The sequence below is a fragment of the Sus scrofa genome, chromosome 13 (assembly GCF_000003025.6).
Source record: "Sus scrofa isolate TJ Tabasco breed Duroc chromosome 13, Sscrofa11.1, whole genome shotgun sequence".
Taxonomy (NCBI): domain Eukaryota; kingdom Metazoa; phylum Chordata; class Mammalia; order Artiodactyla; family Suidae; genus Sus; species Sus scrofa.
The window spans coordinates 207,166,855-207,193,065 of NC_010455.5; the positions used below are offsets into that span (position 1 = coordinate 207,166,855).

The 26,211-nt window shown below is 66.8% G+C and overlaps 1 protein-coding gene across 2 annotated transcripts; it reads left to right on the forward strand.

Moving 5' to 3' along the window:
• Nucleotides 433-24,834, forward strand: PFKL (phosphofructokinase, liver type). Of its 2 annotated transcripts, XM_021071510.1 has the most exons (22): nt 433-634; nt 6,172-6,245; nt 8,842-8,919; nt 9,423-9,612; nt 10,228-10,393; nt 11,141-11,185; nt 11,402-11,510; nt 13,277-13,372; nt 14,155-14,247; nt 15,641-15,766; nt 16,715-16,779; nt 17,342-17,405; nt 18,546-18,692; nt 19,023-19,093; nt 19,593-19,680; nt 20,375-20,527; nt 21,906-22,070; nt 22,394-22,455; nt 22,611-22,722; nt 23,306-23,405; nt 23,497-23,602; nt 24,237-24,834. In XM_021071510.1, the coding sequence occupies exons 1-22, from the start codon at nt 550-552 to the stop codon at nt 24,382-24,384; spliced, it is 2,343 nt and encodes a 780-aa protein (XP_020927169.1). In that variant the 5' UTR covers nt 433-549; the 3' UTR covers nt 24,385-24,834. The 2 variants fall into 2 exon arrangements, 1 of the variants encoding a protein (XP_020927169.1); XR_002338189.1 differs by having other exon boundaries at nt 476-634; nt 22,611-23,405; nt 24,237-24,817.

Here is a 26,211-nt window from a genome sequence, read left to right on the forward strand (position 1 = left end):
TGAATGCTGACGGGTTTGCCTCTTAATTCCTTTTGCATCTCAGTCAGACGCCTCTGGGTGGGCCTTCAGCTAAAGCTTGGGGGCGGTCACGTGTAAGGAACAAAGTTGCAGCAGATCGGCGCCCAGAAAGACAAATTCCTCCGAGGAGCCAGGCAGGCAGCGCTTGGCAGAGGGACACATTCTGGCCGCCCCGACTTGCCTCTCGTCTGGCCACCGTACTTGACCAGCTTGGCCACAAGTTGTGACCGACAGCCCCTCCCTAAACGCTCCCCACTTGTTAGACGGAGCAGGTTTAGAAACGTGGCCGAGGAGGCTGGCACGGTCGGGAGGAGGCGCAGTCCTGCGGCGCAGGTACCCGGGGTGCGCGCCTGCGACCGGGGGCGGTGGCGCAGGCACGTCGGCCCCGCCCCGCGCTCCGCCCCCGCTGCCCCGCCGGCGTGGACACCGGTGACCTCACACGGCGCCGGGGCGGGGCGCAGGGCGCGGGGCGGGCCTGGCGACAGCGGCGGCGCGGGGCGGGAGAGCGAGCTCGGCGGAGTCGGCGCCGCCATGGCTACCGTGGACCTGGAGAAGCTGCGCACGTCGGGGGCCGGCAAGGCCATCGGCGTGCTGACCAGCGGCGGCGATGCGCAAGGTGGGTGCTGGCGCACCGCCGGTCGCCCGCGGGCAGCGGGTGTGCTCCCCGGGCCCCTGGGGCGCGCTGGCCACCCTCGACCAGCACTTGAGGCGCGCGGCCAGCCGGTGCCCCAGCCGGGCTCCGCCTCCCGCCCTCTCCCAGTCCTCGTGCCCCCGTCCGGGTCCCCATTCCAGTCCTGCACCCGCCCCGACGCGCCGGGCCCGCGTACGTGCCACCCACCACGGCCTCTGCGCCCCGCCCGCCGGGGGTGTGTCTGTGCGGCCGGCTGCGGCCGGGACAGGGCGCTCTTGCCCCCCGGTCGCTCTCTGCGCCCTTTCCCGGTGGCGGGGTCAGGAACCGCCACCGCCTTTCCTGGAGGCCACGCTGCGCGGAAGCCTCGGAAGGCTGGGCAGGTCCCCGCAGGCCGGGAGAACCCGGCTCTTCCTGGTTCTGAAACACGACCTGGGGGCATAGGGTTAACCCCAAACCAGCTTCCAGGGTGGCTCTGGGGCATTTTTCTTTAGCGCGGCCCTCTTCTCGACCCCTGGTACATGGGGAGCCAAAGACTGTGGCCTTCCTCGTGGCCTGCCCTGCGCCCTGCAGCCAGGACCTGGCAGAGCTGGGCAAGTGCCCCTCCAGGCGGCCCCTCCTGGAGGCCTGGTCTTGGTCAGACTGCTGCTCTCCAGCGCCTCCGCCTGGGATGGCCAGGGCGGCACCTGTTGTGCCTGGCCGCATGGCCGCACCGCACTCCTGGAACCCAGAGAGAGACCTGACATAGCCCGGGAGGCAGGCCTGCCTGGGAGGGAGAGAGCTGGCACCTTCAGTGTTCATGACTGGGCCTGGTCTGCCTCCCTCCAGATCAGAAAGCGCAGACACACACCTCCTGGGCCTGCCGCAGGCCCTGAGCCCCTGCTCCCCCCCAAGAGGGAAGAGGTAGGAGGGAGGGGCTTTCACCAGGGCGCCAGCCCAGGAGGCCGGAGGAATCAGCGCTGCCTGCATCCCGCCGGCCTGCGCAGGGCTCAGCTCTCTGGACCCGGCCTGGCGGGCGGGCACTGTGCTCTGCTGCATGTCTGCAACCCGCGTGGCTGGAGCGCTTGCAGCCTGTTGCTGGCAGTGGGGCTTTTCTTAGAATGTGGCCGGGGGGCCCACGGGGCCTGAGGAGAGCAGGCTTGGAGGGTGGTTTTGGGCAAGCATCATCTTGTGAGTTTGGAGCCCAGGAAGGGCCGGGTGTGTGGAGGGCAGACATCCTGAGGGGGCTGGCCCCGCCTCTCCAGGGAGGCCCCGCCTCTCCAGGGAGGCCTGGGTTCGCCTGGGCACAGGGGTCTCGCCCCAGTCTCCTGTCTGCACCATGGAGACGATGACGCCGGCACTGGGTGGGGGGTTGGGAAGCATAGGACATGCATTTAGGTGGCGGCACAGAGCCCGCTGGGTGGTGTGTCCCGCTCCCCTGGCACGAACCTAACAGGACGTGGCCTCAGTGGGGGCTGCTGAAGGGCCGGGGAGGAAGGAACCCATGGCAGGCGGGCCAGCTGAAGGCAGAGCCTGCCTGACCTGTGGGTCTCCACTCGTCCTGCCCAGCCCTGGTGCCCGACACAGACCGGGCGGCGCTTCCTGGACGCGCTGGAGTGCGGCCGTCAGTGCACCGCCATCTGGGCTGACCTTGGCTGCCCCACCTCCTGTGGTGCCCTCGCTGCCCCAGACCCTGGAGCAGTGACCACGTCTCTCTAGTTGGGGCCGTGAGGGAGGAAGCCTTTGCAAATTCCCCCAGCTTAGGGCTCGGGCCGCGCCTGCAGGAAGATGCAGGGCCAGCTGGGAAGAGAGCCTGTCTGTTTCGTAAGTTCTGAAGGCGGCCAGTGAGTGTCCGCCCTGCACCCGCTCACTCTCGCCAGCTCCGCTCCAGGGAACTGGCCCCAGACGGTGGGGCTCAGTCTTCCTTCGGGGCCCCCACTGAGCCCCTGGGCCCCCTTCCAAATGGAGGCTGGCCTCTAGGGACCCGATGGTGCCACGTGGACCCTCCCCCGTGTGCCCTCCCGCGTGCACAGAGCTGGGGCAGCCGTGGAGAATGGGCACCCAGTCTGCTGTCCCTTCTTCCCAGACGCCAATGTCTGCGTTGGTTGGAATGAGTGAAACCAGCCAGGCTGACGGCGGGAGGCCAGCCCCGTCCTGATCGGGCTGCCCTCGACCAGCTGTGCCGCTTGCCCTGAGCTCGGCCCTCGGGCCTCAGTTTCCCTCTGTAAACCATGGGCAGTGGGCAGGGCCAGCGCTCTGGCAGGTTCCTGCGGCAGCTTCCAGCCTGGAAGCGTGTCCCCCGCACTTCCTGTTGGCCGAGGGTCAGTGCCTGTGAGTTGAGGGAAGGCACTTCGAGGATGTCTCTTTGTGCAAAGGTGCCCGGCCCCCGCTTCCATCCACCCGCTCCCCGTCCCTCCCAAGCCCGCAGCTCCTGCCTCTCCGGGGTATGCGTGTGGGCAGCGCCGCCCGGTATCTGCCGGTGAGGACGCTGCCGCGTCGTCGCGTCCCCTGATGGTGAAGCGCACACCTGCTGGGCCCCGTGTCCTCCGGGACCACGTCTCTCTTGGACGTTTTGTTTCCCCAGAAACTAATGGTGACACAGTCACCTTAGGGGCAGGTGCACCCACCCAGACATCAGTTTGGTTGTGGATCCATTTCCTCCAACAGGAAGTCATCCGTTGCAGGCCTTCTGGAGGGCTGAGGGTCGGGGTGGAGAGGTCAAAGGTTAAGGGTCGAGTGTCGAGGGGTCCAGGGGCGGTCATCGGCTGGTGGCTGCGGCCTCACGCCTGTTCCTCTGACCTGTGGGGCTTGTGGCTGCTGCCCAGGATTTATTTTAAGAAAGAAAAGCAGATTAAAGGGAAATTAAAGAAGCCCTCTTAGAAAGGCAGCTGATAGCGGTTTACAGGGAAGCCCACGCCCTTGGGCGTCCATCTCCATGGCAGCAGCCACAAGCCCGATCTAAGATTCAAGAGTTTTGCAGTAATATGGTCATTTGTTCTCTTTGGCAAGACAAAGCAGCCCCCTAAGCCTGGGGCCCTTTGCTGTCCCTGGGGCTGTGGACAAGTCTACTGGGTGGCCAGCAGGAAGGCTGTGACCTCTGTGTTGGATCATGGCCTGGGTCTCTGGCCACTGCCCTTCCCCTCTGCCCTCTCCTCACCCCATCCGGACCTGCTGGCCTCCCTCCTGCTGCCGAAGGTGGGGCTTGGACCGGGAGCCCACAGCGAGGCCACAGTGGCTGCACCCCGGCGAGGGCGGCCAGGGGAGGCAGGTGCCTGAGAGGGACAAGCCTGGGCTGGCCAAGGCCCGTGGGGCGGCTGAACGCTTCTGCAGGCCTGCGGGGGGGCTGGGCTGGCGGGCTTGCGGGTGTCTCAGCTCCCTCACCATCCCCGCCCGTGAGGACAGGAGGGGCGAGGAGGGCACAGCTCGCAGCCCCCTGACCTCAGGCATCAGGACTTTCTGCCCCTTCACATCCCGGTTCCGGGGCGGCCCAGCTGGATGGGGGTGTCGGGGCGCGCTGTCTGGGCTCCTGAACCTAACTTCAGTCTCCGCGCCCCCACTTCCATCCCTTTGGGGGACATGAGACATTTATGATTTCTTCGGAAGTGGAGTTCTCTTGCTAAAGGCAGAGAACTGTGAGTGTGAGCGTGGCCAGCTCAGGGCCCGTCTGGTGCCCCCGTCCCAGGAGCCCCTGGCCTGGATGGCCGGCAGCAGGAGCCTCAGCTGCCAGGTGGGGACAGGGCAGCTCACCCTGGGTACATCCTGGCATTGCCCTCCCCCGCTGGGGTTCCAGCAGCTCCCCTGACCCCACCCTGGGGCCTCGGTTCCTCATCAGCAGAATGGGGACAGTGGCGAGTGCCCCCGGCCGGGTTCCTGGGAGTGGGAGCTTCCCAAGGTCCTATCCGCTCTACAGCCCCGGGTGCCTGCTCCCCACGGCCCGCCTTCCAGGCTGGGGACAGGGTGAGACCCATGGAACCAGGGTCAAGGTCGAGAGTCACCCTGTGGACCACACATGCTTCAAGGGACGCTGGAGGCGACGGGACTCCTGCAGCTGATGGGCGTTGCCCCTGGGCCAGCTCAGGGGGTGGGGAGGGCGGGCCTCCTCCAGGGAAAGGCCTTCAGAGCCTTAGGGACACACCCGGGCCGGGTGTGTGTGCTCTGCTCTGGGCCAGGCCGCCGGGAAGGCACGGGGAGCAGGAGTGGTCGCCAGGACGGGACCAAGCACAGTTCACCTCTGTGACCCGGCCCAGCCCCCGCATCAGGCTGGGACCCAGGCCTGGAGACGGGCCAGGGTCAGGAGGGGGGACCCGCCGGCCTCTGGGTCTTGAACGGCTGGTCTCTTTTGTGACGGGAGAGAAGGTTTGGGGCACATCATTAAGTCCCCAATTCCATCCCCTGGCCCTCCCTGGGCCCCCGCCCGGGTGCTCGCCAGGCTGCCATGGGTGTGGGGGCCGGGCCACCCTGGTGCCCGCACAGGGCCGCCCACGGCTACCTGGCCTGGCGTCCTCCAGGCCCGCAGCAGCGGCAGCCCTGGCCCCGGGGCCCCCTGGAGGCCTGCTCCCCGGGCAAGGCCGAGTCCCACCCTCAGACCGCGGCAGGACCACTGCAGGGGCCACGGCTGGTGCTTGTGCCTCTTGTGTCTCGTGCTGCTGCCCACAGGGCTTCTGTCGGTGCCTTGGGAGCCCGACTCTGTGCCAGGCCCCAGGCACACAGTGGGACAGGCCCCCATGGAGGGACCTCAGGGACATGTTTGCCTTCGGTGGGTCTCTGTCTCAGGACTGACCACGAGGGAGGCAGACTGAGCTTCCTCTCGGCGCTTCTGAGCACTTCTCATGAGCTGTCCCCTCCTGCCCCATGAATGTCACCTTTCCAGGAAGCGGCTGGTACGGGGCAGCTGCTGTAGGTGGGGCAGCTACTGGGGCCAGGGGACAGGGAAGAGGTGACCCGCCAAGCCTGGTGGCCAGGTGTGTGTGTGCAGGCCGGGGGGCAGGGGTGCCGCCCACAAGCTACACTGCCTGGGGCCGCCAGACCCTCCAGCAGCCGGACCCTGGCCCCAGGGGCACTGCCTGCCTCCTTGTCCCTCAAAGCCGGCCCTCCAGGCCCCCGGGTGGGGAGGGGGCTCACGGCCCCAGGGCTAACCTGCCGTGTGCTCCCCGATCTGTCCTCCAGAGGGGTGGCGGGGGTCCGGCAGCGGCTGGGGGCTGGAAGGGGGCTGCCCCCTCTTCTCCTTGGGCCCACGTGCCTGCCTTGCTGAGATCCCCCAGGTCAGGGCCTGGCCGTGTGGGCTGGGGAGGGGGCCGCACCGAGCAGCAGAGGCCCAGGGTGAGCGTGGGCGAGGATGAGGCTGGACAACGTGGCAGGCAGGTGCACGCGGAGTCAGGCCCAGGGCGCCAGCTCATTTCCAATGCTCGGAAGCTGAAGTGACGCTGGGGCTTCATCCCGTGCTGGATGCAGGCTCCTGGCTGGGCACCCCCGAGACCCGGGGAGGGACAGCCGGGGCCCAACACGCCGCGCCTCCACTGACGGGCGTCTCCCCGACTCGCTCGCAGGCATGAATGCCGCCGTCAGAGCCGTCACGCGCATGGGCATCTACGTGGGGGCCAAGGTCTTCCTCATCTGCGAGGTAAGGGGCGCGTCCTGGCTCCGCCTGCGGGGGGGGGGGGCGGCCCACCCTGTCCCACCCTGTCCCACCGTGGTGGTCGTTGGTCATGGTTCAGTCCCTGAGGCCCCAGCCCAGAGAGAAGCTGCGCAGGACGGACGGGGCGGGGCCGGCCCTGCCCTCGGGTGTGGGCGGGCAGCCCGGCCTCCAGCCTGGGTCCTTGCCAGCGGGCGGGCATGTCCCTTGAGAGGGAGGAGGGCGTGAAGCTGCGGTCCTTGTCTGAGGCCTGGGCTCTCACCCACCTGTCCTCCGATCCCCAGCCCTCCTGCACCCTTGTCACCTAAACCGAGTGACCCTGGCGACAGCAGCAAAGAGCTTCCTTGTTCTATTGCATTCTGGCTGAAGCTGGTGCCCCCGGCTTCGTCCCTGTTTCAGAGCTGGGTCATTACTCTGTTCTCACTCTTGACTAGAACCAAGCGAACCGCAGGCCACTCTGCTCCCCAGACCTTCCCTCCTCGCGCCTTGGGCGTGCCCGCCTCCCTGTCCCTCCCGCAGCCCAGGTCAGGCCCTTGGTGTACTCCGCTGTCTGCATGGACACATGGGCGGGCAGTTCCGCGGGCCCTTCCCTCCTGCGGGATGCAGACCCTCAGACCAGGCTGGGGCCTTGCAGAGCTTTAGAGGGTGTTTGGGGACTCGCGGCCTTGGGAGCTGGGCAGATGGAACCCACGCCCTGATGGTGGTCTAGAACCTTCAAACGGGCAGGGTGGGATTCTTGGGTTTGTGGACAGTGGCTTCCAATCAAGGAAGGGTGGGTCTGGGGCCCGGCTCCTGGAGGTTGCACCCCTGTGACAGGTGTACCCGTCACCTCCACAACCCCCGGGCCCTTCTGTGAAGCGGGGAAGTTGGGGCCAAAAGCTCCTGCAACACTGGAGGTGAAGGCGCTTTTCAGGAGGGAAGCAGGAGGGGATGACTCGAAGTGGATGGAGGTGTGCAGAGACGTTCTAGAAGGTTCCCAGGCCAGGAAAGGAGGGTTGTATCTGAGACTGATTCGAGCTGGGAAACCAGCCTCACTGGGGCTCTGGGGACGGCTGGGGTGCACAGTGGGGCCGGGGCGAGGCTGGCTCTTGGCTGGGCTTTTGTAGACTGAGTGCTGCCTGTCTTGGAGCTGCCGGTTCTGGGCAGTATCTGGATTTTCAGGTTGTTCTCCTGTTTTGCCGGAGGTGGTGGTGGCATTGGGGCTGGTGTGTTTCCTAGTGGCCGAATTCCTAATCAGAGAGGGAGAGAGGGGGACCAGGCCTGGCCTGAACTGGAGAAGGCAGCTTGATGGTGGGGCCTTGTCCTCTGGCCCTGAGACCCTTCTCCCAGTGCTGCTTCCCCCCCAGCCCCGGGGTGGGACCCCTCGCCCCCTGCCCCCCAGCCCCCCAGCCCTTGCCGCCCAGGACGTGCAGATCCGATGACCAGGGCGGGAACGGAGGAGGTGAGTCACAGATCAGATGCCCTGGGCGGAGCCCAAGGCAGGCGCAGTGCCTCGTGGCTGCCTTGTTGGAGGGGCTGGAGGAGCTGGGAGGGCTGCTTGGAGGAGGCGGCCCTTTCATCTCAGCTTTCACTGTTTGTGAAGATTATTATCCAAACTGTATAAAATGCTCTCCTGCTGATAAGAAGGGGCCGGCCACGGTGAAGAAACAGGCGGGACCCTTGAAAGGGCAGCCCTCACAGAGCTGTCCAGGTGGCTTATGTCATAGGGAAACAGCATGTGGTTGTCAGGGAAGCTCAGGGAAGACCCACCTGTAGGGCCACACGCAGCCTCTGGGCTGGAGACCAGCACGGCCTGGCGGCGGGGGCGGAGCGCCCAGAGCCCCTGGCTGCGTTGCTGATGGACGGGGTCGCCGCGAGCACCCGGGGGCGCCGAGTGAGGGCCGTTGGTGGCTGGTCGCACACCCGGTGACCCAGGTGTCCTGCCCCAGGAGGCCAGAGTGTTCTTAGGAGCATTATTTCCAGCAGCCCCGATCGGGTCCCTCCGGAAGGGCTGTCAACAGTGCACAGGTCATGACTGGGCAGGCACAGGGGACCCCGCACAGCAGGGGGCACAGACGCAGCTGCAGGTGGCCGCGTGGGGCGCCCAAGGACGCCTGGCTGAGCGAAAGAGGCCAGGTGCAGAGTGGCTGCTGGGCGCTGGGCACGCCCCTCTCATTTCCGCATCCAATCAGTGCCCTTGGGGGGCGGGGCAGCAGGGGCCTCTTGGGGGAGGGTCCTGGCAGGGCCGAGGTGCCGCTGGGCACTGGGCTGGCTCTGGTTCTGAGCTGGGCACGGTGACCCACATGCAGTGACCCAGGCATGGCTCTCGGGCACTGATCAGAGGGGCCACCTGTGAGAGGTGCCCTTGGCCGAGCGAGTCACGCTCTGTAATAAACCTCCCTGCAGGCCCTGCACGGGGTGTTCCGGGAGGCCCGTCCGTGTGCCTCAGCCTCTCCCCGGGCAGCCCTGGCCCTGGCTTTGTACCCCCAGGCCCTTGGGGTGGAGGGGCCTCGGTGGTCAAGACCCTGGGCCCACTGTCCTGCTCTGTCCGCCGTGCCCTCTGGCTGCTGTGGCGCCCGTGTCACACCTGCCCCCTCGGTTTCAGGGCTATGAGGGCCTCGTGGAAGGAGGCGAGAACATCAAGCCGGCCAACTGGCTCAGCGTCTCCAACATCATCCAGCTGGTAAGGCCTGTGCCCGCGGCGCTTACTGCTGTGAGCGCGCGCACTGGGACGTGCACGCAGGCACACACATAGGCATCCACACAGACACAGAGAGACACACACAGACACACAGAGGGACAGAGGGAACACAGCTGCACACCCCATCCCGCGGGGGCTCTGCTCCAGGCTGGCCTTGTCATCCCGCTGCCTTGGGGTCGGGGGGAGGGATGTCACAGGGGTTGGAGGTCCCGTGGGTGGGGTGGCCTGGGCCGTCTCTGCTAGGGAAGCTCACTCTCAGTCCGCAGCTGCGGGCCCTGGGGTGGGGGGAGGATGCTCAGTGGGAGGCGAGCCTCTCAGCGCCCCCTCCCCTCACGTCATCCTACTTCCCGAGGGCGGGGGCCGGGGCGGAGCACCCGGCCGGCTCAGCCCCCACCCTCAGTTCTTCCGGGCCCCCCGCCCCCTGCTGCCGGGTGCCAGGGTCCATCTGGTGCCGCATTGGCCCAGGCTCCCCGTCTTCCGTGCAGGGCGGTACGGTCATCGGCAGCGCCCGCTGCAAGGCCTTCACCACGCGGGAGGGGCGCCTGGCGGCGGCCTACAACCTAGTCCAGCGTGGCATCACCAACCTGTGTGTCATTGGCGGGGACGGCAGCCTCACGGGAGCCAACATCTTCCGCAGCGAGTGGGGCAGCCTGCTGGCGGAGCTGGTGAGCGAAGGTGGGTCGGCGCCCCGCCTGGAGCCTGGACGGAGCGGCTCGGGCCGGCACAGGAAGGGCCAGAGGCAGGCGAGACGCGGGCCAGGAGGGGGCCTGGCCAAGACCAGCGGCAGGCCGAGTCTGGATGGTTCTGGGAGCTGAAAGCCTGGGTTTGGGCAGGAGTGAGAAGGTTGGAGCCTGAGCTCTGGGGACCTGCAGGCGGTGCTGGGCGGCAGCTGCCGGGCTGACCCACCTGCGCCATGTGGCTCCTTTCGGGTGGCGGCTGGGTGCGCCGTCTGCAGAGGTGTAATAGGTACAACTCGGTAACATCAAACGCCTTGTCCTGAGGTGTCAGCGGTGGGCTTTGTCAGTTCGTGTGCAGCTCGTGGGGGACCCGGAGGCGAGGGGTGCTCTCTCCAGGGGCCCCCCCGGAGGTCTCCGGGTCGGGTGACGGGCCTGCACGGGCATCGGAGGTTCAGCCGCTGTTCCCCCGCCCCCCACTGCAGGGCCTGGGGAGGGGGAGCCGGGGACCTGCGGGGCTGCGCTGCCGGGTGGGCCGGGTGAGGGCAAGGATGGGGTCTCGAGCGCTGTGTGATGGGGGCCCCCGAGGCTGCAGCCGCCGGCTCCTCCATCCCAGGCAGGATCTCAGAGAGCACGGCCCAGACTTACTCACACCTGAGCATCGCCGGGCTGGTGGGCTCCATCGACAACGACTTCTGCGGCACCGACATGACCATCGGCACCGACTCGGCCCTGCACCGCATCATGGAGGTCATCGACGCCATCACCACCACCGCCCAGAGGTGAGCGAGGCCCCGCCCCGCCGGGCTCAGGAGACCCCGCCTCCTGGTGGGGGGTGGGGGCCCGCGCCTGCCGGGCTGCGGGGGTGGGGGGTGGGGGGGGCAAAGTCAGCCCCCGCCCAGAGGTGAGCGAGGCCCCGCCCCGCCCGGCTGCGGGGGCGCCGAGCTCAGGAGACTCCGCCTCCTGGTGGGGGGGTGGGGACCCCGCGCCTGCCGGGCGGCAGGGTGGGGTGGGGGGCAAGCTCAGGACTCCGCCTCCTGGGGGGGGCGGGGCAACCCCACGCTGCAGAGTCAGGGACACATCAGTGTCATTCGGTCCCTAGAATCCATGCTTGCTGCCCTAAATCCCCAGTTGGGGGTGATTGATGCACAGGGGGCTGAGCGAAGAGGTTTGGGGATCTGGTCCCCACCCCGCCAAAGGGGCTGTGGTTTCCCCCAGCTGGCTCTGACAAGAGCCTGTGGCCCTGGGGTGACAGTCCAGCCCGCAGGGGTTCCTCAGGCTACGGGCTAGTGCCGGCCAGGCCGGGCAGGGTGCGTGGCCTGCAGCTGGCTGGGAGCCCAAGACAGAGGTGCTCGTAGCACAGAGACTTGGCTGCCCTGGGAGTGACAAGGGCTGCTGTCCTTGAGCTGCTCCTATGTCCTCTTTGTCCCCGCACACACCCTTGGCATAGCTGGGGATGTGGGTGGCACAGCCCCCGTGGCCCTAGGGAGGTTGGGCCCTGATGCCTTCTGTCCTCTCTGTGCTCACAGCCACCAGAGGACTTTTGTTCTGGAGGTGATGGGGCGGCACTGCGGGTAAGGGGGCTGCCCTGGTTGGTGGGGGCCGGGGGAGGGCATGGCGGGGAGTGGGGAGCAGGGCCGTGGCGCCTCCACGGTGCCTGGCACATAGCAGGTGCTCACTTAACACTGTGGGCATGCCAGCTGGGGTGTGGGGAGTCCTGGATGCAGCTCAGGGCTGTGCCTCCCTGGGACCCAGGGTCCTGCTGCAGCCTCACCCTGCTGCCCCTCCAGGTACCTGGCCCTGGTGTCCGCCCTGGCCTCGGGGGCCGACTGGCTGTTCATCCCTGAGGCGCCCCCCGAGGACGGCTGGGAGAACTTCATGTGTGAGCGGCTTGGCGAGGTGAGCGGCTGAGGGTCACCTCCCAGGGTCCCTGCTGCCAGCTGCTCGGCTGGCGAGAGAGGCTGGACGTCCCTGGGGGCCAAGTGTCCCTCTGAGGGCGGCACCAGCGCGGAGTGGAGAGGGTTTGCGCTAACCGCGCTGGGCACACCTGGGGTCATCCCGGAGGGCAGGGGGCGCCGAGGGGATACTCAGGCCTCTGCCCCAGCCTCTACTGTGTGTGTCAGTGCTGACGAGGGGGAGTGGGCGGGAGTGGGGACATGGTCAAGCTGGCTTCCTGTGGGGGGAGATGGCTTTGTTTAGGCAGGTGGACGGGGACATGGAGCAGTGGCCCCAGCAGGAGCAGGCGAGGGGCCGAGGCCTCAGCCGGGGGAGTAGCAGGGTGCCTGGGACAGGGTACTGGAGCCAGGCTCTCTGGGCCCCTCAGGGCGGTGCTGGGTGCGCTGGCACAGAACCGGCAGCTCCTCTGCCTGGGGGCCCCTGTGCTAGGCCAGGGCTCCGTGGTGGACCAGAGGCCAGGCACGCGGTGAGAGGCGCCCTCAGATAGGGTGTTCGAGGGCCGTGGTCTGGATTCAGGCAGTGGAGCCCCTGAGCTTTGCTCCAGGTTCCCCTGGGGCCCAGTCTGGGGCCCCGACAGGCTGTGTCCACCCATAGCGTCTGCTGCGGCCGGCCCAGCGTGGAGGCTGCCCGGGCGGGGCCTGTGGTTCTGGAAGCCTGGGAGGTCAGTCCAGGTGGTCCTGATGGGGAGGCCAGCGGGCCTGGGGCTGGCTCTCTAGTGTCCCTGTGCTCAAGTGACCGAGATAGTGGCATTACTCTTGTCCACTGCTGGGTGATGCTCCCTCCCACCCCTGTGCTTTGCATTCTAGGGCAGTGGGAGGGGCCAGGGGTCATAACGGGCTTCTGGAACCTTTCCCAGTGAAGACAAGGGTCAGGCCCAGCTGAGCCCAGCAGGTGACGCTGGCCAGAAGCCTCTGTCCTCTTCTTGGGTGGAGCCCTTGTACCCTGCTTGGCCTTGTGGCCCTGACTGTGGGGGCGGGGCTCTGGCTGACCTTGGCTTTGACTTGGTCCCTGGGAACGTGGAGCTGGGCCTTCCTGGAAGCAGCCTGGATACAGGGTTGAGCTCCCTCGCCCTCCTGCGCTGAGCGAGGCCCTCAGGCCCGGGGCGTCCCTGAGCCTGTCACATGCAGGGGTCCCCCTCTGCCCTGCCCTCCTCCTGGCTTGCAGCAAGGAGGCTGAGGGAAGTGCCGACTGTCTCCCTTGGCTACCAGTGCCACCTCCTCCAGGCAGTCCTCCACTCCTGGTTCCCCCTCCCTCTGCATCTGGGTCTCCCAGGAGCTGCTCTGATCCCATCTTTCTCTCTAAGACTCTTGGGGTGCTGTGGGGCAAACCTGGGGCGGTGGATCAGAGTGAATCCCACAGATGGTTGTTAAGAGATAAATGAGTAAAAAGCTCTTTAAAATTCCCAAAGGGCGTTGCATGTGCCGCAGTCGGTGATGCTGATGCCTCTGTCCCCCGCTGATGTGGGACATCTTCTCTCACTTGGAGGGGGAGGGGAGGAGGACTCCCCCAGCCCCCAGGGTCCCCGCCCCTCCCCACCTCTACATCCAGGACGGGCGGCGGGGTCCTCGCCCGCCCGCCTCAGGCCACCCCTCGCCTGTCATTTGCGTGAGCCCCGCGGTGTGGACCCCGGGGAGGGCTTGCGGGTGGCGGCCGTGTCGGGGGCAGGGTCTGCAGGCTGGCGGCTGAGCCCTGCCGTGTCTCCCACCCAGACGCGGAGCCGAGGGTCCCGACTCAACATCATCATCATCGCGGAGGGCGCCATCGACCGCCACGGGAAGCCCATCACCTCGCGCTACGTCAAGGACGTGAGTGGGGGCTGGGTCACGCGGGGGCGTCTCGGGGCGGGGCTCCCTTTGTCGCCAGTCTCCGCCCACGGTGGGGGAGGGCCGCACGTGGGGTGGGTGTGGCCGGGACCCCCGAGAGGCCCTGGGCCCCCAGGCTGAGGTCCGGCCCCCGCCTGCTGGGAGCCCCGCTCTCTGGTCCCCGGGCTTCATTCAGAGCAGCCCCCACCCCGGAGGCCCCTTCCTGTCCCCCAACAATGTCCCTCAGGGACAGGGTCGCCCACTGCCCATTCTGCCAGATTCATAACAGAGCAGCTGGGTTCTCAGAGAACCGGCTCCCCCGCCGTCTCCCCAGGCCTGGCCCACCCCAGTGGGACACAGCCCCCGGGAGCCTCCGTGCCCCTCTCTGGCTGCCCCCCCACCTCGCCTTTGTGTCCCAGCCAGGCGCTGCCAGAACGCCCCCATCTGCTCGTTCTCTGTGCGCTGTGTTCCCGCCACGGGTTTGGGGGGGCCAACCCCCAGGAGCTCCTGCAGCGACACGTGTGGGCGCACAACGCACACTCACACGGAAGCACACCCACCCAGTCTCACAGAAACACACCCACACAGTGACACGGAAATACACAGCTGCACACTCACATGGAAACACACACACACTCTAAGCATGAGCCCTGGGCCAACTGGGGGTCCCCTGGGGGGGCGCCCGCCATGAATCCCCTGAGGCAGGAGGGGGAGGGGAGAGGGTGGAAGGGCAGTGGGGGGTGGGGCGACAAACTCAAGGACCCCTTCTCTGTCCCGATGAGCAGCTGGTGGTGCAGAGGCTGGGCTTCGACACGCGTGTGACTGTGCTGGGCCACGTGCAGAGGGGAGGGACCCCGTCGGCGTTCGACCGCGTCCTGGTAGGTGGGGCGTCCCTCCGGCCGGAGTGTGCACGCCTGGGTGTGCTGGGTGTTTCCTCACTGCTGCCAGGGCACGGGGCTGAGACCAAGACCTGGCAGCTCGGCCCCGCCCCTCTTGTGGGGCTTTGGCAGGACTTTGGGGGGGGGGAGCTGGGGAGCAGAAGGGCCTCCGGGTCTGATGTCTGATTGTTCTGAGTCTGGCCCGTGGCCTGGACACCCCAGCTCTCGGGGGCTGGCGGCTGGGTGCTGGTCTGAGTGGGCCGTGGTCGTCCTGATGTCTGCTGCTCCCTCTCACCCTCTGCAGGGTATAGCAGCCCCGCTGCAGCCAGATGCACACGGGGTCTGGGGCCAGGATGGCCCCCAGGTGGCAAGGTGCCAGCATGAGAGGCCCTGGTCACCTGCGGGACCGCAGGGCAGATGGGAGCTGTGCCCGGGCCGCCGTGCTGGGCCTGGGGGAGCTGCTGGACTGAGCCTTCCCCAGGAGGCCTCAGCACGTCCCCACCCAACACGGTAGTGGGGCCACTGGTCTCAGAAGGGGCTTTGCTGACCTGGCCAGGTGCCCACTGCTCCCACGTGAGGGCCCCTCGAGGAGCCTCCTGAGGGGTCTGAGACAGTGAGCCAAGCGCTGGCCCCCACCAGGCCTGGAGCATGGAGGTGCCAGGATGGGTCTGGGGTCGCCCCAGGGGCAGGAGAACGGGCTTGCCTGAGGGTTCGGGGACACCGGTGAAGCTGGAGGAGCAGTTAGTGCTGTCCCCACGCCCGCAGGGCGACACCTGCACACTGGGTTTCGGGAGCGGGGCGGTCTCACGGGGCTCTCGAGGGGCCCGGGAGCTTTCTTCCCGGCTGCTCCCGACACACACCTGGGCAGTGCTGGGGCCCGGGGGCGCTGCTCCGTGGGACCTGTCGCTGCGTCACGGAGCGGAGCTGGTGGCCGACCCTGGGCCTGGTCTCACGCACCGTCTGCTCCTCTTGGCTGTGCTGGGACCCGCATTTGTGATTTGTCCTCGTGGCAGCAGCCCCTACCTGTTGTAGCCGGCCCCTGCCATCAGCCCACATCTGCACACACAGCAGGACAGCTGTGACAAAGGAGCCCCAAATGAGAAACTTGGCACAGTGGGGAGAACCCCGGAGACCCAGGTCCAGCCCTGGCCCTGCTGCTGCGACCCCGGGGTGCAGGGCCACCCTCCTGGCAGGGCTGGCCGAGACCCGGGGCGTACTGCTGGAGGGGAGCGGATGGTGGCCGTGCTAAGTCTCTGTTTCTAGAATGAATGGGGCCACTTATTCTAGAAGCTTCTGGTATGTTCGGGGGGGGGGGTCTCTGAAAGCTGAGAGCTCGTGCATCCCAAGGAAGGTGTGCACCTGCCTGAATCCTGTGCACCCCCTCCCCGCTCAGAGCAGCAAGATGGGCATGGAGGCGGTGATGGCGCTGCTGGAGGCCACGCCCGACACGCCGGCCTGCGTGGTCAGCCTCTCGGGGAACCAGTCTGTGCGGCTGCCCCTGATGGAGTGCGTGCAGATGGTGAGCCATGTGGCCTGCCCAGGACGGGCCCCAAGGGAGGTGCCCAGGGCCTGTGCTCCGCTGGGCTCAGCCGCGCCCCCCACCCCCAGAACCCCAGAGCTGCCTGTCGTGCAGGCCTCTCAGGGCCCAGCCAGCAGGCCCCCTCCCCACTGGCCCCCTCGAGGTCCTGCTGTTCCTCTGGCTGTGTTACATGGAGCGGGTGGCACACACACGTCGCCACCTCCTGGTGTGGCTCCCTGGGTGCGTTGCTGCCCCCTAGCGGGCCTCAGGGTGTTCAAGCCTGCCGTGCTCTGGGTGTGGGGGGGGTGAGTCCACCCCAAGGTTCCCCCAAGGTACCCTGGGCCCCAGGAGGCGTGGGAGCACAGGGAGCCCTTGGGAGCCAGATTCTGGGGGCTCCAAGGTCACTTAGCATCCCAGAGGCAGTGGCCTGGGACAGGCCTTGCAAAGTGGGCAGCGTGGGATCTGGCGCGAGGATGGGAGGTGAAGGGGAGGGGGTCGCCAGAACCACGGGGACATTCCGTGTGCTTGGAGCAGGGGCCACTGTGGGCGTGCAGGTTTGGGGGCCCTGTGGCTGGGGGCAGAGTGGGCCCTGCCCGAGGGAGGTGGGCGCAGGAGAGGGGCCTCCTGAGGCTTTTCCCAGGGGGCCTCCTGCAGTGACTTCTCCTGGGCTCAGCTTTGGTGCAGGTGGGTTGTTGTTGGGAAGGGGGTCTGGGGGCTGGAGCAGCCTCTCCCTTTGTGGCTGGGCCCTGGCTGTGCCTTGGGGGTTGAGGAGGAGCAAGGGGGCAGGGAGGACCCTGTGGCTGGGCGGGGGCGCCCCTCGGCCTCAGCCAGCCCTGCCGCCTGCGGGCAGTGACAGTCTTGGCAGGCAGGTGAGGGGCAGCCCCACGGAGCCGGGCTCGGCCGCGGGTGCCAGGCCTCCTGCAGCCTGTGCCTCTCGTTTTCCCTAAGACCAAGGAGGTGCAGAAGGCCATGGACGAGAAGAGGTTCGACGAGGCCATCCAGCTACGGGGCAGGTGAGGGCCCAGCTTCGGGTGCCTGTCTGCTCCGCGGGCTCACGACAACGGAGGTGCCCACGTGTAGATGGTGCTCTGCCCCCCCTCCTGGGGCCCGCTCAGGGCACTTTGAAGTCGAGCAGGAGGGACGGGCCCACGGTCCCTGCGGCCCAGAGGCAGGCTGGGTGGCTTCACCGTGTGGGCCTGGGCAGGGCTGCAGGGCACAGTGGAGGGACACAGCTCTGGAGGGCCAGGTGGGCATGTGGTGGGGGTGGTGGGGCGAGGGGAGAGCACAGGAGGACGCAGCCTGGGATGGGGGACGCGGGGCTGGTTCCCATGGCTGCGCTTCCCCACGGGCCACGGAGCTGCCCACCCCATGCAGGCTGGATGCAGGCGCTCGCTTCGCTGAGGGGGCTCTGGGATCGCGTGTTCGCAGGGGTCTCTGCCGCCCGGCCGTGGCGCCCAGCCAGGACCTGGCGACCAGAGTGGGGGTTGGTCCAGTGCCTTCGAGGCGGCGCTGCGGGCCCGCGCTCGGCTGGGCTGTTGGGCTGCGATGCACGGTGCATGACGGCTTCCCTTCCAGGAGCTTTGAGAACAACTGGAACATTTACAAGCTGCTTGCGCACCAGAAGATCTCCAAGGAGAAGGTGAGGGGAGCCTGCGCCTCCGCCGGCGCCCCCCCAGTGAGGCCGGGACCCGCCTTCCTTCCTGTCTGGGGCCTGAGCTGTGAGCCGAGGGGGCCGTGCTGGCCGCTGCTTGACCCGCAGCTCCCAAACAGCCTGGGCCTGAGCCTGGGGCTTTCGCGGGCCCGGCGCTTGTCAAACGGCTGGAGGGGGTTAAGGCTGGTCCACAGATGAACTCAGGACTTGTGGCACCGTCCAAAGTAGCTGAAAACTGTAGGAGACGGGTTCCTTTCAAGATAAGGATGAGAGCAGGAGTCTTTTTCTGGAATTATGGGGGCAAGGAAAGGGTCCCACAAGACAGTCTTGGGCAGTGGCGTCCCAGCCCCCCTTTTATCCTGGGTGCTGGTCAGGGGTGGGCAGCTCAGCAGTGTCTCTGCATCCCCTTCCAGAACCGGCTGGGGCGTGACCCTCTGGGGCCTCAGGCTGGTGTCACCAGGACCCACCAGAGCCACACCGCCCAGCATAGCTGTGGCCGCACGTGGCTGGGGAGTGCTTGGGGTGTGGCTGTCTTGGCAAGGTGTGCCGTATGCGCACACGCGCCTGCACACACACACACAGGCTCTGAGGAGCGGTGGGGAAACTGGTGTGACAGAGCCCCTAGGAGGTTTTCACACGCCTCTGGGGCTGAGATGATGATATGTTGGTTGTGTCAGGTTAAGTCAACACCAGAGTTCAAATTAGCGTCACCTGCTTCTTTGCACGTCCTTATGTGGCCGCGGTGGCCCCTTTTCTCTGTGCACCCATGGGGCTCTCCAGGGATTTTCTGGGGTGCTGCTGCCCTGAGTCCTGAGTGGCCCAAGCCGCTGCTGCCCCCACGAGCCATGCTTTTCCAACAGTGGCGGGAGTCCTGCTTCTGCCTCTGGCCGAGGACTCCGCGGGTTTTAAGCGGGTTCTGCTCCACGGCTCCGTGGTCTTTGCCAGAGCCTGGCGGAGCCGGGAGGACAGGTGTTTGTCATTCCCGGGGAGTCCAGTCGCTGGGCAGCGTCCAGGCTGCTGCTAGGACCGGGGCCCCTTTTCCAGCAGCCTGTCTCTGCTGACTTCTGTCAGGGTCACGTCTCTCCCCAGCTCTGTGCTCACGCTCTTGTCTCTCCCGCTTCCCTGAAGACCAACTTCTCTCTGGCCATCCTGAACGTGGGCGCCCCGGCGGCCGGCATGAATGCAGCTGTGCGCTCGGCCGTGCGTTCCGGCATCTCCCAGGGCCACACGGTGTACGTCGTGCACGACGGCTTTGAGGGCCTGGCCAAGGGCCAGGTAGGTGGAGCCGGGTCTGTGCAGGCGGGGCGGGCTGTCCTTGGTCAGTATATGACCTGCCCCTGGCTTGCTTACAAGGACAGAGGTGGCTCACGATGCGGGCACACTGGAAAAGGTGGGTCTGCTCCCTGGGTGGAAGGGGAGCCGCCGAGTCAATGTGACCTATGCCCAGCCCAGGCCCCGAGAGCCTACTTGGACCTGCGGCAGGGTGGGCAGTGCCTGGCACAGCCTCTGTGCCCCCCAGGAGGTGGTCGCCCTGTGCACAGGTCCAAGCGGGCAAGCGTCCCTAGCCTGTCCCCCTGAGGCTGTGCCTCCCTCTATTGCCTGCAGGTGCAAGAAGTGGGCTGGCATGACGTGGCCGGCTGGCTGGGCCGTGGTGGCTCCATGCTGGGGACCAAGAGGTGAGCAGCTGGCCGCCAGCCCAGACCCCTGGCCATTGTGGGCAGCTGGGGGCGGTGGGGTGCAAGGGGAACCAGCCCAGTGGCCCTGAGCTAGGTCTCCCCTTGCTGATGGCCAGTCCAGAGTGGGACACAGACCCTCGTACCTGGGGCTTCTTAGCTGGGCGCTCACCTGAGGTCGCCTGTGTAGAGGAAGGCGGCCTGGGTGCTCTGCACCTGCAGAAAGTGTCCCTTCGGGCAGGAAGTGAAGCCTCTAGCCAGGTGGGCAGGAGAGCCAAGGCCAGTGCCCAGTGAGGGTGCTGAGTGGGTGCCAGGCCACTCAGCCTGCTGCTGGGCCCCCCACCCCGGGTGCCTCACCTCTGCTTCCACCTCTAACTGGGAGTCACGCTGCCACGTCCCAGGCCTGCCTGCTCCCGAAGTCAGATGCAGTGCGGACATGCGTGCTTCCAGCCCGGCGTTCTCTGCGATGCTTCGGGTTCATCTGATTTTTCTCCCCCTGCAGGACGCTGCCCAAGGCCTACTTGGAGAAAATTGTGGAAAATATTCGCACTTACAACATCCACGCCCTGCTGGTCATCGGTGGCTTCGAGGTGAGGGGCCGCCACAGGGCACAAACAGGGGTGGGGGAGACCCCAGGCGTGGGCTGCTCAGGTGGCCCTTCCAGAAGCCCCACGTGCGGGAAGTCACCTCGGGCCAGCTGGCCCGATGAGGCCTCCAGGATAAGTGTGGACTGGAAAGGGTTTTCACCTTCTCCCGACGGCTTCACAAGGTTCTGGTTCGCGCTGGAACCAGGGTGCGGGTGAGGGGTGTGGGGCCGGGGGGAGGTGAAGGAGGAGCGGGGGAGGGGCGGCTCCGACCTCAGCTGGGGGATGGGGGGGCAGCCAGGGCGGGAGGGCCCAGCGGCCCAGTGGCCTCAGTCCCGGGCCGGTTACGTGGTCCAGAGCAGCCTGGGCAGCGTCCTGGGTGGTGGGGGCACGTTGCTGGGGTGTGGGTGCTTGTTTAGTCACAGCAAATGGCCAATGTCCACCCTAGCGCCTTCCTGGAGGGTCCGAGCCCGCAGGCTGCCTGAGTAGGGTGGGGTCCAGGTGGGCAGGTGGGCGGGGTTCCGTCCTGTCCTCCCTGGAATCTAGTTTCCTGGTGATGGGATTGCCGAGCCCCTGGGTGGGGCCCACCTGGTGGTGGCCCTGGGGGTTCCAGTGGGTCTGGACACCCAGCCCAGGCACAGAGCGGGGAGCAGGACCAAGGGTCCTGTCCAGGACCTGCCCTGAGCCCCTGCCCCCACAGGCCTACGAAGGGGTGCTGCAGCTGGTGGAGGCCCGCGGGCGCTACGAGGAGCTCTGCATTGTCATGTGTGTCATCCCTGCCACCATCAGCAACAACGTGCCAGGCACCGACTTCAGCCTGGGCTCCGACACCGCCGTCAACGCTGCCATGGAGGTGGGGACGGGACCCGCCGCCCCCAGAGGGCTGCCGAGCCGGGGGGTCAGGCTGTGGGGTCCACCAAGGCTGGCTGTCTGCGTGGGGCGTGGGCAGGAGCTGGCTGCCCACCAGGGCTTTGAGGATGGCAGGGAGGAGTGTGGCCCTGGGGTTACCAGGGTGTGAGGGTGACAGTGGTCGGGGCTGCAGCCGCCCTGAGGGCACTCCTGTGGTGGTGTGGACAGCCAGGAGAGCAGCCGCTTGTAGCTCTGGGGGCCAGGGCTCCGGCTGGGACATGGGAAGTACGAGCCCTGTTCCTGGAGGGGCCCCAACAGGCCGACCCCACCCGGGGCTCCATGCCCTTTTCCCCACCCTCTAGAATTTTCCCACTCCCCTCGGTGACCCCACGTGAGCCCAGCTTCCCCAGGGGGTCAGCACCTCCCTTTTGGAGGGTCCGAGGCTGGAGAGGGGGAGGTGGCTCAAGCAGGTTCTGTGTATCATTAAAGGAGAAAAAATAAGTAAAACGAGAGACTAGAGGAGGTCCTCCCCCAGCCTCTCCCCCCCCAGAAGTCCCATGAGCCTCAGGGGTTTTCTGTGAATTCACCCTATCTGCACCGGCTGTGGGTGGCCCACTGCTCCTCTGAAACTTCTGGTGCCTCCGCCCCTCGCCAGGTGGGGGAGGACAGTGTTGGCTGTCTTCATTCGAAGCTTTGATTTCTGCTGAATGGAAGCATTTTCTTATACATTTATTGTCCATGTGTGGGATTTTTTAAAAATTATTTTTTCCCACCATTTGCCTATTTTTCTCTGGGGACATTTTCTTATTTATTTATAAGTGCTCTTTACATAGGTAGGATATGGACCCTCTGCTAAACATTGCAGCTATTTCCTCTCCTTTGTTCCTTGTTATCTGGGGTTTGTCCTCGTAATTCAGACACCAATAACCTGCTTATCTGTTTTATTTTTCTTTCTGCGATTATTTATTTAATCTTTGTTTAAAGTTTATTTAACTTCCTGAAACCATTCAGGGTTATGATTGCTATTATGTGGCACGTTATCATTAGTGTCTGCAGAGCACTTGCTTCACGTGTCATCTGGGCCCCTGTTTTCAATGACCCCCAGTGCCAAGAGTGTCTTCCTTATTGGCAGATGAGAACATGAAGGCCCCATGTGTCCCTGGCCTCCACCCATTAGGTGCTAGGTGTTTGTCCCCGGGGGCAGAGTCACCCGGGTTGAGGACCCGATGGCGTGTGGCCGCCTGGAGGGCACATGGTGAGGGCTGCACCCGTGTCCCAGCCCCTCCCCGTCCTCAGTCAGCTCGGGAGAGAGACCCGGGTCCCCTCGGCGTCACGGCTCCCGCAGCCCATGGGGAGGGCTCTGACCAACCCCCGGCCCCCAGAGCTGTGACCGCATCAAGCAGTCGGCCTCGGGGACCAAGCGCCGCGTGTTCATCGTGGAGACCATGGGGGGCTACTGCGGCTACCTGGCCACCGTGACCGGCATCGCCGTGGGGGCCGACGCTGCCTACGTCTTCGAGGACCCTTTCAACATCCAGGACTTAAAGGTGAGCGGAGCCCCCGCCCGTGTCTCCCCCTGCAGACCGTCTGGCGGGGCTGACGGGACCCCTCCTAAGTCGCGCGGGAGCAGGCCAGGCAGAGGGGCTGGGGCCAGGGCCCCCTGAGGGGACCCAGCCCGTGACCCCGCCCCCCCCCCCCCCCCCCGGCCTTCAGGGCTCTGGCGCCCCCAACCCGCCTGCCCCCGCTGGCTGACCTGGGTCGTGTTGGTTAGTCTGGAACACGCCTTCCCAGGCAGCCTCAGGCTGCGGGAGCGGGTGTGCAGTGCTGGCTGCTGCCCCGACTCCGCTGACGCCGGGTGTCGCCCCCGCAGGCCAACGTGGAGCACATGACGGAGAAGATGAAGACCGACATCCAGAGGGGCCTGGTGCTCCGGTGAGGCTCCGCTGGCGGCTCCCGGACCCCCGGCAGCGGCACCTGGGTGGAGCGAGGCTGGGGGGCCCGGGGGCGGGCTTTCCCGAGGGCCTGGGGCCCCGCCCAGAGGGGCTCAGCATGTGGGGGAGACTCAGGCCCCCCATGCCTCTTCCCAGAAACGAGAAGTGCCACGAATACTACACCACGGAGTTTCTCTACAACCTGTACTCCTCCGAGGGGAGGGGCATCTTTGACTGCAGGACCAACGTCCTGGGCCACCTGCAGCAGGTACAGGGTGGGGGCGCTCGGATTCTGGAAGGTCACTGCCTGGCCCCATCTGTGCCCGCCCTCGCGGGGCACCTGGCCGTTCTCACACCCCTGACCAGAGTGCTGACACCGGCACTGCAGGGGAGGCCACCCAGGCTGGTCCTGCTCAGGCCTCAGCCTGAGGGGGGGGGCGGGGCCACGCCCACGAGCCCCTCCCCTCTCCGCCTCCTCGTGGGAGGTGGCCCTGCGGAAGCCTGCTGCGGGGTTTCCCAGCCAGACGTGAGGACTCCGTGCTACTCTGTCCGGGGCAGCTCACTGTCTGCAGGACCTGCCTGCTGGATGCCAGTGCCCAGGGGGGACCCCCGACCCCCGACTCAATGAGGAGGCAGCCCACTGCCTTGCCTCTGGAGGTGGCTTTTAGGGCCCATTTGGGGTGGAGAAAGGGGCCGGGGGGTGCTGCTGGCTGAGGGGATGGATTGCCCAGGAGGGCTCCCTCGAGGTCACAGCGGAGGCCAGGTTGCTGGGCTCCTGCCAGGGCTGGGGCTGCCGCCGCCGGCTCTCCTGGTGGACGGCCAGGACCTGGCCTCACCCACGATGTTTCCAGGGCGGAGCTCCCACTCCCTTCGACCGGAACTACGGTACCAAGCTGGGGGTGAAGGCCATCCTCTGGATGTCCGAGAAGCTGCGGGCAGTCTACCGCAAGGGTAACGTGGGGGGAGGGGAGGCGATGGCCGGTCCGACCTGCCCTCTGTCCAGGCCCTGGCCTGGGACCTCAGCACGTGCCTGTGTCCACAGGGCGGGTGTTTGCCAACGCCCCCGACTCGGCCTGCGTGATCGGCCTGCAGAAGAAGGCGGTGGCCTTCAGCCCGGTCACTGAGCTCAAGGAGGACACCGACTTTGAGTGAGTCCTTCCGAAGAGAGGGGTGCACTTCCAGGCCCAGCCCCCCGGGGCGGGTGTACTTGAGAGCAGTATGGCCACTCGCCAACCCTGACCCCACAGGGCCTCCCACCCCCACGCCCAGGACTGACCTCAGGCTCCTGCTACCCCTGACAGGGCCGAGGATGACGGTGGGGTCAGCAGTGGTCAGGTCTGAGGGCGCACAGCCTGCGCTGAGCCCCTCCTGGGCCCAGGCCGCAGGGGGCTGGGGACCCCACACAGCACCGCCAGCATCTCTCAAGTGCAGCAGCAGGGGCCAGCGGCCAGGCGTTCTGAGGGGGGCATGTAGGGCCAGAGTCGGGGCTGCGACAGAGAAGCTGCCCCTGCCCACCTCCGCCAGAGTAGGCACCCTGCTGGACCCCGCCCCGCCTCAGGCCCCGCCCCCGACGCCCCGCCCGCGGCCAGCAGGCAGCTCCCCTGACGCGACCCCGCCGCAGGCACCGCCCAGACTCCCCCCTCCGCAGCATCTCAGACCCCGCCCCTGACGTCCTTCCCCGCGCCTGCGCGTCCCACGGCAGCAGGCACCGCCCCCTGGCCTGCCCCGCCCCCGCCCCCACAAGCACCGCCCTGACCCCGCCCCCGCCCCGTCCCTCCGCAGGCACCGCATGCCCCGGGAGCAGTGGTGGCTGAACCTGCGGCTCATGCTGAAGATGCTGGCGCACTACCGCATCAGCATGGCCGACTACGTGTCCGGGGAGCTGGAGCACGTCACCCGCCGCACCCTGAGCATCGAAACCGGCTTCTGAAGCGTGTCCACGCCCCGCCCCTGCCTGCGCCTGCCTCCGCCCTCCTCCTCGGGCCTGTGGGCAGGTGGGCTTCGGGCAGGCAAGGCCTGGCGTTCTAGCCTGGCTTCGGTGTCTCATGGCCCCGTTCCATCCTGCGGCCCGCTCGGTCCTCTCCCAGGGCAGAGCACCCACGTTCCGGTCCAGGGGCACGTGGGGACATCCGTGTTTGAATACCACTGCCCAGCTGATCCCCACCCCATGGTGGCCCTGAGCCCCTTCCCAGCCCGCCCTGCACCCTCCCCAGCCCCGGGGGCTGGCGGCTGGGTTTCCATGTGGGAAGGGGGGGGCATGCTCCTGTGGGTGGGTCTCGTGCTGTGACCCAGCTCCTGCGTGCCCTGGCCACTGTGGACGCAGAGTTTGCCACGTTTTTTAGAAATAAAGTCACCCCAACTGTGGAGTGCTATCAGTGTCAGGAAGCAGAACCTGTGGAACCTTCTAGGAAGGGTGGGTGGGCTCATGGCAGGCAAGATCTGGGGTCCTTCTCTGCCTCTGGGCTCAGCCCAGTCTCAGGGACATGCACCCTCTGCGGCCACACTCCCCTCCCAGGACCCACAGCCCCACCCTGTCCATGGGGGCACCTGAACCCCCCATGCTGAGGGGTGACCTGAGCCCCCTGTCCCATCCTAAGGGGTGACAGCTCTGGCCTCTTCTTCCTCTCCCCACCCCCACTTTCTTGGGAGGATTTCTGAGCCTGGTTCCCAGGCCCTGAGTTTGACCCAGAACATTCACCCAAACTGAGCCTGGCCTAGGGTCTCAGGAGCAGCCAAGGACCCTGGTGGTGGCTGATGGGGTGACCATCCCAGGAGACGCTGGTGGGGTGGGCAAGGGAGGGGAAAGCTGTCAGAAATTTGCTAGCACTGCTGCTCCACCAGAAGTTCTGGGGCAGGGCTGTGCCTCGCTGGGCAGCGTGGTGCTGGCACCAGGGCTCCCAGGAGGACCAGCTGGATGTCAGCCACACATGGGCTATGCTTGGCGGGTCCCCGTCCCCTGAGCTGGCTGCATATCCACGTCTGTCCCCACCGCTGTCACCTGGGCACTGTCCAGGGCCACTCTGGCCTCCGCTCCTTCCCTTGGCACCCAGAGGTCAGGATGAGGTTCTGACACTCGTGAGGTTTTGGGGGGAGGGTTTTGGTTGGGCCCCAGCTGCCTCCATGTCCCCATGGACTGTGGCAGAGCCTTGGTCCCTCCAGGGCTCAGCAGGCCTCACCATAGAGCTGAGGGCCTGGGGCTCCCGGGTGCCCACTTCTGTCTGCTCTGCCGTGGCGCAGGCCAAGGGGGGAGAGTCCCCCAGGAGGGACCCCCAGGCGTCTGAGCCTCTGTCTCAAGAGACCAGGGGCAGGTTTCCAGGCCAGAAACCTGAGTGTGCGTGTGCGGGTGTGCCTGGGCCTATGTGTGTGTGTGCACACGCGGGTGCTCTGGTGGCGGCTCCCCTGGGGGAGGCCTGACTGCGGGCAAGCCGTGTCCATTGTCCTTCATGCGCATGCACCCCTGCAGCACTGTGGGGAGGCCCTCGCAGGGCGCCTGGTGCGCCTCCTGGGGATGGAGGAGCTTGGCGAGACTAGTTTGCCGAGGGTTCGGTTGGGTTTTGCTGGGGGTGCAGTGTCTGCAGATGCTGGTGAAATGAACGCGCAGCAGTGAAGACCTGTCCCCTGCTGCCTTCCCAGCTGGAGCATGTTCTCTGGGCCGGCTGCCGGTACCCCTGCACCCGCCGGCCGCGCAGGGCCTGCCGCATGGCGCATAGGAGGCTGCCTCCCAGGCTGGAAGGATGTCTGGGTGCCTTGGGCCGCC